Source organism: Notolabrus celidotus, chromosome 8, assembly GCF_009762535.1.
Source record: "Notolabrus celidotus isolate fNotCel1 chromosome 8, fNotCel1.pri, whole genome shotgun sequence".
Lineage (NCBI taxonomy): Eukaryota > Metazoa > Chordata > Actinopteri > Labriformes > Labridae > Notolabrus > Notolabrus celidotus.
Window position 1 is genome coordinate 19,238,179 of NC_048279.1, and position 12,642 is coordinate 19,250,820.

The 12,642-nt window shown below is 39.8% G+C and overlaps 3 protein-coding genes across 5 annotated transcripts; 2 read left to right on the top strand and 1 right to left on the bottom strand.

Moving 5' to 3' along the window:
• Positions 1-409: 409 nt before the first annotated feature.
• tomm5 (translocase of outer mitochondrial membrane 5 homolog (yeast)) lies at positions 410-1,479 on the top strand. Its single transcript, XM_034690775.1, has 2 exons — positions 410-623; positions 996-1,479. The coding sequence occupies exons 1-2, from the start codon at positions 503-505 to the stop codon at positions 1,028-1,030; spliced, it is 156 nt and encodes a 51-aa protein (XP_034546666.1). The 5' UTR covers positions 410-502; the 3' UTR covers positions 1,031-1,479.
• A 2,242-nt stretch (positions 1,480-3,721) lies between these two features.
• LOC117818106 (zinc finger and BTB domain-containing protein 5-like) lies at positions 3,722-7,482 on the top strand. The gene has a single exon (XM_034690976.1). The coding sequence runs from the start codon at positions 4,202-4,204 to the stop codon at positions 6,233-6,235; it is 2,034 nt and encodes a 677-aa protein (XP_034546867.1). The 5' UTR covers positions 3,722-4,201; the 3' UTR covers positions 6,236-7,482.
• On the bottom strand, positions 7,143-11,297 carry grhpra (glyoxylate reductase/hydroxypyruvate reductase a). Of its 3 annotated transcripts, XM_034690982.1 has the most exons (10): positions 11,170-11,297; positions 11,000-11,089; positions 10,640-10,770; positions 9,422-9,494; positions 9,211-9,327; positions 9,026-9,114; positions 8,773-8,874; positions 8,483-8,618; positions 7,590-7,720; positions 7,143-7,497 (listed from the first exon to the last, which is right to left on the bottom strand). In XM_034690982.1, exons 2-10 carry the CDS (start codon positions 11,083-11,085, stop codon positions 7,376-7,378), a joined length of 987 nt encoding a protein of 328 aa, XP_034546873.1. In that variant the 5' UTR covers positions 11,086-11,089; positions 11,170-11,297; the 3' UTR covers positions 7,143-7,375. The 3 variants fall into 3 exon arrangements, with proteins under 3 accessions (XP_034546873.1, XP_034546871.1, XP_034546872.1); XM_034690980.1 differs by having other exon boundaries at positions 11,000-11,279; XM_034690981.1 differs by lacking the exons at positions 11,000-11,089; positions 11,170-11,297 and adding an exon at positions 10,886-10,995.
• Between the last annotated feature and the right edge of the window lie 1,345 nt (positions 11,298-12,642).

Consider the following 12,642-nt stretch of genomic DNA (forward strand, 5'->3'; position numbering starts at 1 on the left):
AGTTAACAAAAAAAGGAACATTATTTAAATCCATAAACATCCTTAAGATGCTCTTTGAATGTTACACCCAAAACCTTTGTCTGTTACCTAAAGAATATTATCAAAACATCCTCTGATGTTAAAGACAACTGTTCTTCTTTCATTTATAGTTAACAAAAAAGGAACATTATTTTAATCCATAAACATCCTTAAGATGTTCTTTGAGTATTTCACTCAGAACCTTGTGTTGAAACATAATCATAACTTAATGTTATCCAATGTGGTGAGAACATTCCCTTCTAGCTGGGATGGTTCCTACTTTAGCCTTCACGATGCCAAATTTAGCTTTCGCTTTCTAGTGTCCTCGTGCGGTTTGTCCATCTGCGTATGCCGTAGGTAAACGTCACTTCCGCAGGTAAACGTCACTTCCGTTGTATGTATTTCCGGTTGAGATTATTTCATACACGCTCTTGGAACGGTACGCTCTGCTTCACGAAAGGCAGACAGACGAACCAGAGTTACAATGTTCAAACTTGAAGGACTCGGTCCTAAAATGGACCCAGAGGAGATGAAGAAGAAAATGCGACAAGACGTCATCTCATCTGTACGAAACTTTCTTATTTACGTCGCCCTTCTCAGAGCCAGTGAGTAACGACACAACCATATGACATTCACGTTTATCTGATCACTAACAACACCAGTACTGACATTGAAAAGTGTGCCCTGTGAGCCTTTCGGGCATTGTGTGTTCACTACATGCATCTGATAAGTTTACACTCTAGAGAGGAAAGATGAGCTATTACATGTAGGTTATGGTATATTAAGTAATATGCATTAGTCTACAAACATCACAACAGCTGTCTTACCTTAAGTACAGAGAAGAAAACTGACCATACACACTGAAATCTTATACACTCATAGGCTCCAGTAAGTTGTGACCTTGTGACAGACTGTTCTGATTAACCTGATGCAATGGTAACAAATTAATGGTATATGTCTTTTGTTTGCCTTCACAGCTCCATATGTCTTAAAGAAGCTGGACAGCATATGAGCAGAGCATTCATTTCGTTCTTCCTCCATCAACTGAGTTTGCTCCATCAGACACAGTATGGGCCATCATTGGCAGACAGCAGGAGCCATTACTGAAAATGATTTGACGACAACCAGCACCTGTCCATCTCTGCACCTGGGGAAACATCTTGTTCATATATTTAGTCTTGATCTGTTTAGTGTGTCTGCCTGTCTTATTCAACATTCTGTGAAATGCAAAGTTTGACTGTTGTGTATGCCTGCCATGCTCCCACAATAATGGGACTCAATGCTTATGTTTTTTTTTTACTTGAAAGAAAATCTGCTCAGTCCTCCAGACGTTGAATGGAAACTGTCTAACTGCATTTGAAAATGTTCAGTCCTGCAACAACAATGAACACTGGAAGGCTTCAACTTTTTGCTGATTTTCATAAATAGTCAACCACAAATAAAAAAAGGAAACAAAGAGAACAAAGTGTCCTTTTCCTGCTTTTAACTTAATTTCAGTATATAAAACACTTAGTGCAAATTTATAGCAGAGCCAACAGTTCTCAAAGATGGTTTCATTTTGTTATTGTATCTGTAATGAGGCTGTCTGCAGTAAAATCATACTAATTTTTCCAGTCTTGCACACCAATCATGGCTGCTAAGGAAGCATAGATCTGCAAGAAAACAGCTCAGGATTTAATCCTGAACTGGTGTAAGCATCCTGATGATATTAAGTTTAACATTTGAACTACTAAAGGTCCCGTTGGTAAGCGATCGAGCCAAAGCCCTTTTCTCATACATGAACGATTTGTAATTTTATACCAGGTTAACACGTTTTTAACTGGGTTTTACTTACCTCATTTGGTTTTTTTTCACAATATGTGTATTGACATTTTTGACACCCATGAGCAGTCAAGAACATAGACAAAGACTCATCCAGCATACACACACACACAAAAAACACCTACCCCATCTGCCTGTACCAAAATCAATTGGCAAGTGTGCAAAATAAATTAAATTAAATTAGCCAATTGTGTTTCCCACAGTTTCTTTTAGAGAAAGTCCACATGTACATCCTTGATGATAGCAATGTATGGCTCCCAGAGCTGAATAAAGTCCTTCAGTTTGCCTGTGACAATACATGTCAGTCTCCCCAGTCCAACGCTGCCCGAAAGCTCCTCTATCCACATTTTCATAGATCTTCAAGCCTGAAGAAGTCCAAAGTCCAGGAGCCTGGTCTGTCCTGAACTCTGCCCAAAGTCCCTCGTATATATTCCCAGCACACAAAGTTTAACATTCAAAGGGACCTTGACACCAAACATCTCTGACAAACATTCAACAACATCCCTCCAAAACATCTGAATTTTTGGGCATTCCCACAAACAATTAAGCAAAGTTCCTCTCTCATCCAAACATTTAGAGCAACCGTCTGGTATACTGGCAGACATATAATGAAGTTTGACAGGGGTTATGTAACCACTTGTACTGAAGTAGTTTATATCTTGTATTTATGGTCGGATTTTGTGCTTTCAGACACGCATCATTCCATTCAGTCTCATCAATATGATCCTTTATATCTATCTTCCATACATCTAATTTATCTGAAGTGGTTTCAGTGCTACCTGAGACCAGTATATTATAATATTTGGACACTAGGCACTTCCCTTCCAAATGTACAAGTGTTATTTACCTCATTTGTTATTATATAACCCAATAAATATAGCCTGTCGTTTTTTTAATATGATAGCTGATTAAATTAGATTAAAAGATTGACACAAGATGTCTTAACCCTGGCATGTCCAAATTTATGTCAAAATTATGAAATTGTACAGAAAAGGGAAAAACTTTGTGCATAAAAATTGTTCAGAACTCAGGAAAATAATTATTTGTTCTTAAAATGTTGTCTGCTGGTCAGAAAAGTCTTAAAAACAACATGAAAAAGAAATGTGATGAAATCCAGATTGTGATCCTGCCGTAGGAAAACAATGATACAATATTTTTTCCCACATTGCCCGACCCGAATGAAAAACTTTTTCCTCCAGAAGAAGATAAAGTTTGCTAATTTTTACATGGCTTGTGGAGAACTGAGGACTTCCTAAATAATGTTTTTTTGAGAAAAAAATCAAAATAATTGTTATTAAAGCTGCTGCGAGGAACTTTTGTTTTGTATCAATTCTGGTACCCCTTGTGGACAAAGTGATACCTCTTATCTCTTGTCCTAAACATGCAAAAGTAGTGTTTTCAACAAAAAAATCATCCTGTTGTTTTTTTACCAGTCAACTTTATCAGGCAATGTGATTAGTTTCCATGAAAACAGTAAAATAAAGGCTGTTTCTAAAGCAAGATGTCCATCATCTGGTCTGACACCTACCCCCTCAGGGCGGTTTCAGGCATTAAAAACGACAACAGAGAAGGTGTCAGTGTTGTTGCTGATGGTCTCGTTTGCTATTGAAGGTCATAAAGAGGCATCAGTATCATTTTCAGTCTGTTTCTCAGCCAGTTCAAAACTCCTCACAGGGCCTTTAAATAGAGATTTCATATATAACTTTTATGATTGCTAAGTCACAGTAGGAGCCACTGGCCCTGAGGTATTCTTACAACATCATATGTGGCCCTCTTTGAAAAAAGTTTGGACACCCCTGTCTTAACCATAGACTGTAAATAAAAAGGTCTTAACTTCAAAAGTAGATGCAGTTCAGCAAGATTACCACATGGGAGCAGTGTTGTTTTTCTCAAGGGTTGGAAAGACGTGAAGTGATGGAGGCACTGATAGTCATTGCTCAACCGGTCCTCTTTTGTGTAAATTCCGATTTAGTAATATAGTTTGCCCATTAGAAACGCTCCACAACATTACCTTTGAGCTCCCGCAGTGGGGGGGAAAAGCTGCACAGATTTCCGGGCTGTTTCGTGGAGACAAAGCCCGAGCCCGCTCCGCATCCTTCCGCGTTATTGTTGCACCGGCCCGCCCATACTCTAGAGAGCATCTCTAGGACACCCGGCAACAACAGGCATAGAGCGGCTCCACATCGCACCAGAGGTAGGCTTTGTGAAATGCTACAGACCAGTCTGCCAGATGAGACGAGGACAACAGGAAGCTGACCATTAATAGCCTGTGTGTTTTTGGCAAGACCTTCATTGTGCTATTGTGCTGCCAGCAACACAAATAAAGCTAAATATTTAAAAGCTATATTGTCCACCTCTTAGTATGGACTTTCCAGGTCATTTCCAGCATATCTTCAAGCAACTGAACCACCAGCGCCTCCATGCTCAGCTATGTGATTGTCTGGTGGTGGTTGGACCTCAGAGCTTCAAGGCTCACCGCTCCATCCTTGCAGCATGCAGCTCCCACTTCAGGGCTCTGCTTAGCTCTAGTGACAGTGATGATGAAGTTGGAGGACCTAGTGGAGCTGACACAGGCGGAGACGGTGGTCTTAGTGTAATGAACCTAGATCCAGAAGTGGTAACACCTGAGGCCTTCTCCACTTTATTGGACATGATTTATACATCAAGTCTCTCTTTGAAGGCCTCTAACGTTATGGATGTGCTCCTAGCAGCATCGCACCTGCACCTCAACGCTGTGGTAAAGGCCTGCAAGCTCCACCTGTCCAGGAAAAACTTCCCTGCATCACCACCTAAAGGATGGAGGTCAATGCAGCAGCAACAGCATCAAAATCCTTCTGAAATGGCCAGTTTGTTTAAGCAGGTCACATCTGTCATGGAGGAGGGCAATGATGAGGATGAAATAGGCGTGGAGGTTAGTCAGTCTGGTGGGGTTGAAGACCTGATGATGAGAGGAGAAGTCGGCGGAGAACAAAGCACTTCAGCACTCACAAGGCACAAGAGGAAGTCCAATGAGGACTGGATCAGTGGCAGGAAGAGGTCCTGCAGACTGCAGGAGGGGAACTACAAAGAGTGTTCACCAACTGTGACAAGAAGCACCATCAGTTCAGGGGATGGAGGAGAGGGGCTTCTGTCCCTGTCTGATGATCTCTGGGTGGGCCGAGGTAAAGCAGAGGAGGAAGTCGAGGAGAAATATGAAGCTACAAAGGGAGAAGCGGAGGAGATACAGCTACCGAGCCAGTCAGACAGCAGCACAGGAGGTGTAGGTGTGTGGGAGAAGGGCAGAGACACAGATGGAGACACTGTAGTCAAAGTGAAGGTGGGAGAAGAAGGGGTTGAAGAGGGAGAGGAGCCAATGATGCTGAAAATTGAAGTGAAAAGGGAGAATCTGAGCACATACTCCCCAGATTTAGACACAATCGCGCTTAATTCTCCTCCCTCTCCTCTACAACACTGCAATGCAAGTTTGACTACACAACTAAATGAGGAGAAAATGGCTGCTGCCTGCCCATCAGAGGCAGATGTTAGCTCCTTACAATCCCAGCTGTGCTCAGATCTTCAGTCTGACTCGCAGAGAGATTTAGGTGAGACATCAGTAGTCGGTGAAGGCCTTGACAGCCTGTCAGAACTTGCCTTTTCCTGCTTCCTTAATCCCAGCGCAGAGAGTGTGATGGGAGCTCTGGAAGAAGATGACAGTCTAGCTAGCCTCACTGCTGCTGCGACTGCTGCTGCGACTGCTGCTGCCACCGCCAGTGATGCGACAACTACTGCTGGAGATGCTGACCAGCTTTGCCAAAACTCAGAAGAAGCAAACACCTCCTCTCAGTCTTCTGATCCTTCCTCCTCCTCACTTGTTTTCCCTGTCCCCTTGCAGCAGCTTCTTCCAACTCAGGGCCCTAGTTTCAGTGACACACTAATCCTTCAGCCCAGCCCAAACTCCCTTGCAGGGTTTCTGAGTGGCATCAGGCCCAGCCTCGGACTAGAAACCTCCCACGTCCAACCCTGGGCCGGGAAAAGCTCAGGGGCGACAACCTTCCGTCGCATTGCCCCTAAAGTCCTGCCCGGGTCTGAAGCAGGCACAGACAGTTCTCCCTCAGATGAGCGACCGTCTTTGACAAGAGCTTCAGACGATGTTCTGTTCAAGTGCAAGAAAGCAGCAGCTGAAGACCATGTGCTGCTGGTGGAAGGAGACAAGAAGTACGCCTGCAAAATCTGCTGTAAGACCTTCATGAACCTAACTGACTGCAAGAAGCACATCAGAGTCCACACAGGAGAAAAGCCGTATCCCTGTCCCAAGTGTGGCAAACGCTTCAGTCAGTCCTCCCATCTGTACAAACACTCAAAGAACACCTGCTTAAACTGGAAGGACGATCAGTCATTCCCAGACAGCCTGCTGTGACCTGCACTTACTTGACAAACATTTCATTCACTTTGAGAAAAAAACTCAAAAAAATCTGCAAATTTATGAACTCACCATCAAACTTAATTACTTTATTAATTATTGATTTCACTCTGAAATGATGTGCAGTTTGCTTTTAACATGTTTTTTTTAATGTTCTTTAATTGAAGACTTGAATTCTTAAATTCTTATTGTGGCACTGAAACAAATCATATGTAGCCGAACTGATGTAAATGTAGGGCTGGGCGATAAATCGATAACCATAAGTATTGTGATATAATTTTTCTCAATATACATATAACAACTGTTTGATAAAAATGTGATGTATTTAAACCTATAGTTACACCCCCAAACCACTGGAAAGAGAGGGGGTGCTAATGTGTCTTAAACGCTAGCTGCCACCTAACATTAAACAGACTAAGACGATGGCATTGAACAGCCAATCATGTCGCAGAGTAAGAGGTAGGTTGGTGGGTTTAAAGATGTTTGTTGTAAATTTAAATCAAATGATCTCAACCTGAGAAAAATAAGAATCTACGAACTAAAACTTCAAAAAAGTCTTATCTTACATTAAAGACTTCCTTTTAGCACCGTTAAAAATTAGGGATTCATGAAGCTTATCAGAGAACTAAATCCAGATACAAGCTAACAAGCCGTCTTCAACTTTCACTCAAGGGTAAAAATCTGCCTTCAAATTTAAATGAAATAATGATTTGATATTTATCATGGTAATTATCTATATCGACTGATAAGGAAAATGTTATCGTGATAACATCATTTTTAATATCACCCAGCTCTATGTGAACAGACTGAAAATGTTCTTTGAATGGAGAATAATCTGACTGCCGTATCAAGAGTGATGAGAATAAATTTAAATCTATGAGCATGAGGAATTTTTAAAAGAAAATGAAAGAGCTAAGCCATCAGTTTTTATTGTTCATAGTTTCTAATTTGACACAGAACTGGAGTGTTAAACTGTTTTGTTACAGTAAACATGGAGTATTAGCATCAGAATAAAGTGTGGATTAAGAAGTCAAAGGCTAATCTTACACATTTAGTAAGGCTTTGGGGTTCAAATACAGCTCTCAACCTAAATAAAGCCTATATAGTGTTTTTGACATACTGCAGGGTTTTGTGGCACTAGAAAGTGAGTTCAGTGGGTATCTCTGTGCCCTGTATACCCCCCAGCAGGTTCTGAGCTGACAGAGCTGCCATGACGCCTCTGGTGGAGTAGGTGGCACTGCCGATGTGTGGTAACACCACTGCACAAGACAAGTGAAAACAAGGTTTGTCAAATCAGGAGGCAAAGTGAGAAAAGTGTCATGTCTAAATATTTCACATCCTTCCTACTCACCACAGTTTTTAAGAGTAAGAAGAGGGTGGTCTGTTGGAAGTGGCTCAGGTGTTGTGACATCCAGCCCAGCGGCAGCAATCTGTCCGCTGCTCAAAGCTTGATACAGGTCCTCCTGGTTCACGACAGCTCCCCTAAAACCACATCCATACATCTGAGTCCATGAGTATGTTAACAGTAAAGCTTGAAGTAGAAATCAATGACAGCGGAAATATTTCCAAAACCAATTGCTTTTCCTAGAAGTTATACTAACATGTACCAGTATCAGAAATACATCAAACACTGCCTAAGATGGATCTGAGTCATTGAGTACTGGCAGCACACCTGTCAATGCACCAACCTAACTAGGAAATTAATTAGCTCACCAAAGATTTCATGTGTGTTTCTTTGTTTTCAAATAATACACTTAAGCAAGCAATAAAATATACAACTTATGTTAAGGCTGCCACTAGCAACAGCTGTTTTGAACGGAAAAGAAGTACAGTGTCTGCGAGCAGAGTGAAGTCAGGCATAGCTAGAACATTTCAATCAAACTTAAAGGCTGTCATTTTTTATTTGTTTAGATAGATATTATTAAAGCTGATGAAAGCAGAAAGTAAAACACCTCTGAATGCAGCACATTGGGACATTCTTTAAGTTAAGGTGCAGCTTATTTTAGCTAGGCTTCATTTGAGTTGCTCAACTTGTTTCAAGGTTAGGTTTTCTTCAGTAAACTGGGCCAGACCACGGAACAATGAAAGCAGTTATTACACATCCACTCAGTGTTTGTACTATGGCCTACAGCTGCTACATGATATCAATTGCACTGGTCTAAGGGCTACTCAGTATTCCAATGTCAAAACATCTCTGCCTTTCCCATATTGCACACTGAGGTTTGCATTGGTTTGAGAGTCTACCTGCTTGAGTTGACAAAGACTGCTGTTTTTTTCATTTTGCTGAAGAAGGCCTTGTCACACATCCCCTGAGTCTCTGGTGTCAGGGAGCAGGACACAACAATAAAGTCACTCTCAGCCACAAGTGTGTCCAGGGGAACTTTTCAAAAGAGAGAAAAGAGGATAAAAAGAAGTGTCATCCTTTTTTATTTCATATTCTCATCAAATCATTGTATTTTCACATCTTCGTCTTGCACGTTCTTTATTTCCTACGATGCTTTTAATCTTCCCCTAAGGTTTAAAGTTTTTCTTACCAAACTCTCCATTCAATTCAGCAGCATCGGCCTTGGCTGTTCTCCCAGAGTACAGCAGCCTTTTCACTCCGAATGGCATGAGTCTGCGAGCAATGGCCATGCCTAAAGAAAGTAAATACCCCACAACTTATTTACCATGTGATCTGGAAAATAATATCAGACAATACTTGTCAAGAACACTAGACAAGAACATCTATTAGTTAAATATCCTATGATCATAAATTGGATATTCCAAAGTAAATGAAGCACTAACCTATGCGTCCCAGCCCAATCACTCCCACGGTGCTGCCAGAGAGTCCATAACCACACAGCATGAGAGGTTTCCAGCAGGTCCAGCCACCACTGACAAACAAAGTGAAATCAATCATAACCAGAGAAACACAAACACTATCAAAGTAGATGCTAATTTGGGTAAATGTGTAACTTAATGCTACTGACTTTTTGACCTCCTCCACTGCCTCTGGTAATCTGCGAGCGGTGGCGAGCAGCAGCGCTACAGTCAGTTCTGCTGTGGCGTCAGTCAGGACACCAGGAGTGTATCCAACACGTATTCCACTGATTATAAACACAGAGTTATAAAACTTAAAAGCTGTGTTACACTCTTCATGCTGCTGGTCAAAGGTTTGTTTGTTTGTTAAGGTTGACTTACCGTTTTTTGATTTCATGAAGAACCAAGTGGTCAAATCCCACAGACATGGTGCTGATGACTTTCAGGTTTGGCCCTGGAATTATAGAAAGATCAGCAAAAACACAGCCATAAAGAAACAAACAATGACTGAGAGGTCTTACTGCTGCTTGATATGTTTTAATAAGAGCTGATTATGGTTTGACTGATAATTGAATCTATTCAAAACTAATAAAAAACTTAATATTGATTGATCATCATTAAATTAAAATAATTTTCTGTGTCACAGAACTGTTCATTTCAGTGTGGATAAAAAGCTTGTTTTGTGAGTTGTCATGTCTCTTCAAAGTGATTAAAATTAGAGTTTAAACCCTGGCTAAGCAAGAAAAAAAGACTAACACCCTGCTTTCAATCCCACCATTTTTTGTATCTTCACTTTGTCTCAAATCCGAGTCAATTAAATGTGTCTCTTTTGATCGTCTTTAACAGAACACAACCCTTAACGTATAATGAAGAAATATCTCAATAAAACTTCCAAAAGTGGTGAGTAATATTTCACTGTGTACATCCTAAAGCAATTTAGACTGTTATTTTGATTAAAAAAACAACTTCTACATTTCCTCCTTGGATCAAAGAAATATAGATGTTCAATTTCTATATATATATTATGCTCCTCATCCAATCATTTAGTTACAAAATAATAAACAATTAAATCAACAGTGAATATAAAGTAATTCTTACTTCCAGCACTAGTTTAATTGTCTGCTCTTAATAATCTGCAATCACAATTAAATAAATTGGCTGATTAAATGACTAATCAGCTCATTGATAGAGCTCTACACAAGGATATGGTGGCCCTGAAGTGCAAATCACAACGGCAGTTCAGAAAACACGGCAATTCAGAAAACACTACGACAATTCAGAAAACACAACGGCAAATCAGAAAACACAGCAAATCATATTTGGAAAACATGTAAACCATGTCATTCCAGGTCAAAGGATAGACCAGTCCAATCAGCCATAGACATAATAAAGAGTAGACGCCGCATCGACCGCTACTACCTATTGGCGCTGATGAGCTATGGGGCCGCCATCTTGGTCCGGTCATGTCAATGTCGTAGTGTTTTCTGAATTGCAGTTGTGTTTTCTGATTTGCCGTAGTGTTTTCTGAATTGCCGTAGTATTTTCTGATTTGCCGTTTTGTTTTGCACTTCAGGGCCACCGTACAAGGATGAGGAGTACCTGCAGCATCCAGAAGCTCTACATCAATCTTCTCTGACAGCATACACAGGATACCATGAGCACCCTGCACGCCTTTGAGAAACTCTTCTCTGGGCACAGGTTCATCCGAGTCCCACTGAGACACCTCACATCTGTTTCAAAATAAATGGGATGGACAGATTCAGTCAATAAGACAAGCAGTATGAACTGTTTTAACTATTGAGGCATGGCAGTGCTTCATTATGAAGATCTCAAAACTTTACTGACTCCTGGACTGTCAGGTGAATGGTTAGACAGGGCCCCACTGTGACAAGATGTCTGCTGTAAGTGATGAAATGCTGCCATGCCATAGACTACAAACAGTAAGTTGACACCACATACACTGTAGAGGCTGACAGGATCTTCATCCCCTCCTGCGGGATGCGCCTCGTTACGAAAACCTTCATAAGTTTCGCAACTGTCTGCATCACACTTTAACGGAGAACAGTTGATTAAAATCCTCTTCGGACAGAAAACAAGTTACTTTGTGGAAAGGTAAGACGTCTACACACTCTGCACACACAGGTACCGCCACGTTTTAACCTTCAGCGTCTACACAACGATAACTGATGGAGAAACTACACTTCACAAGCTGCTGCAGACATCAGGAAGTACTTCTTTATAAACACAATACTGCGCATGCGTGGAGTTGTTACTAGTTGAATCTTTAGGAAAGTTGTGTTATATTTATGTAACCAATGGATTAGTCCAATCCTTACCATTTCATATCATGGATTACTAAATAAATGAACAATAATAATTTGTTTTTAATCAAAATTTTGTACAATGAGCTCACTTCGGCCCGTCCGCCGGCGAATTGACCCAACATGAACCTAGTCCAATAGGTCCAAGCATGCTGTCAACCAAGGCATGAACAATCAACTCCCACTGTTTTCGGTAGTAGTTTATGCCATACATTAGTAACCTTTTGTATTTGCACAACTATTCTGCACAGAACATCACTGTTTGCATGTGTTTTTTTATTTATACCTAAGGTATCTTACTTTATTTTGATTGTATTTTATTTATTTTATATTATTATTATGATTGTTATTTTAAACATGTCGGTCTTTACTGGTTGTTCTTTGTTTTTTGTTTTTTGTTTTTTTTCCTTTTTTTGGAAGTCGCTGTCACTGTGGTTATTATGTATATATATATGTATGTTTCTACTTGTCTGTCTCACTGTACAACAGGTTTGCGGGAGGGAGAGGGAGAGGGGGAGGGAGGGATGTTCCTGTTCATGTATGTTTAGGAAAAACAAAAACCATTGTATGTAACTACACTGTGATTTCTACCTGCTTTTTGAAATTTAAAAATTATTAAAAAAAATATATATATATAGTACCATGAGTTAAAATATTAGAAAAATCACCTAAGGTATCAAATTAATGAAGTGAAGTAGCATGGAATGTAACTATTTAAGTAAAGTTGTGAAATACCTTAAAATTGCTATCATCCGACTGGGTAAAATGAAGCTTTATGGTTTGATTTATTTTATTTCTCATTCCAAGCAGACACCTATCATAAATAAGCATATATTGTAGACATCCATAATAGCATTTCTTATGGTCAGATCTATTTTTGGAAATCCCCAAAAGTATAAGTGGTTATTTTAAAATTGCATAGGCTATCTGTTAATTTTGCTAAGGAGAAATTAAGTTCTAGATTTCTAGAAATATAATATCTGCCTGAGTGTATTTTGTAAATCCATAATTACAAGTCTTCCTTGTGAGAATCATAGGTGAAAATATGGTTTCGACCAGGAGAAATATTATAGACGCTCAAAATTAAATCCTGATATACGGAAGAGGATTAGGGCCACAGGAGAAGTAAAAAAAAGAAGGTTTTATTTTATTTTTATTATTATTATTATTATTATTATTATTAGTGTTATTATTATTACTATTATTATTATGAGAAAAAAGTCAGAATCCTGAGATTTAAGTCAGAATTCTAATTTTAAAGTCAAAATAATAATAATAATA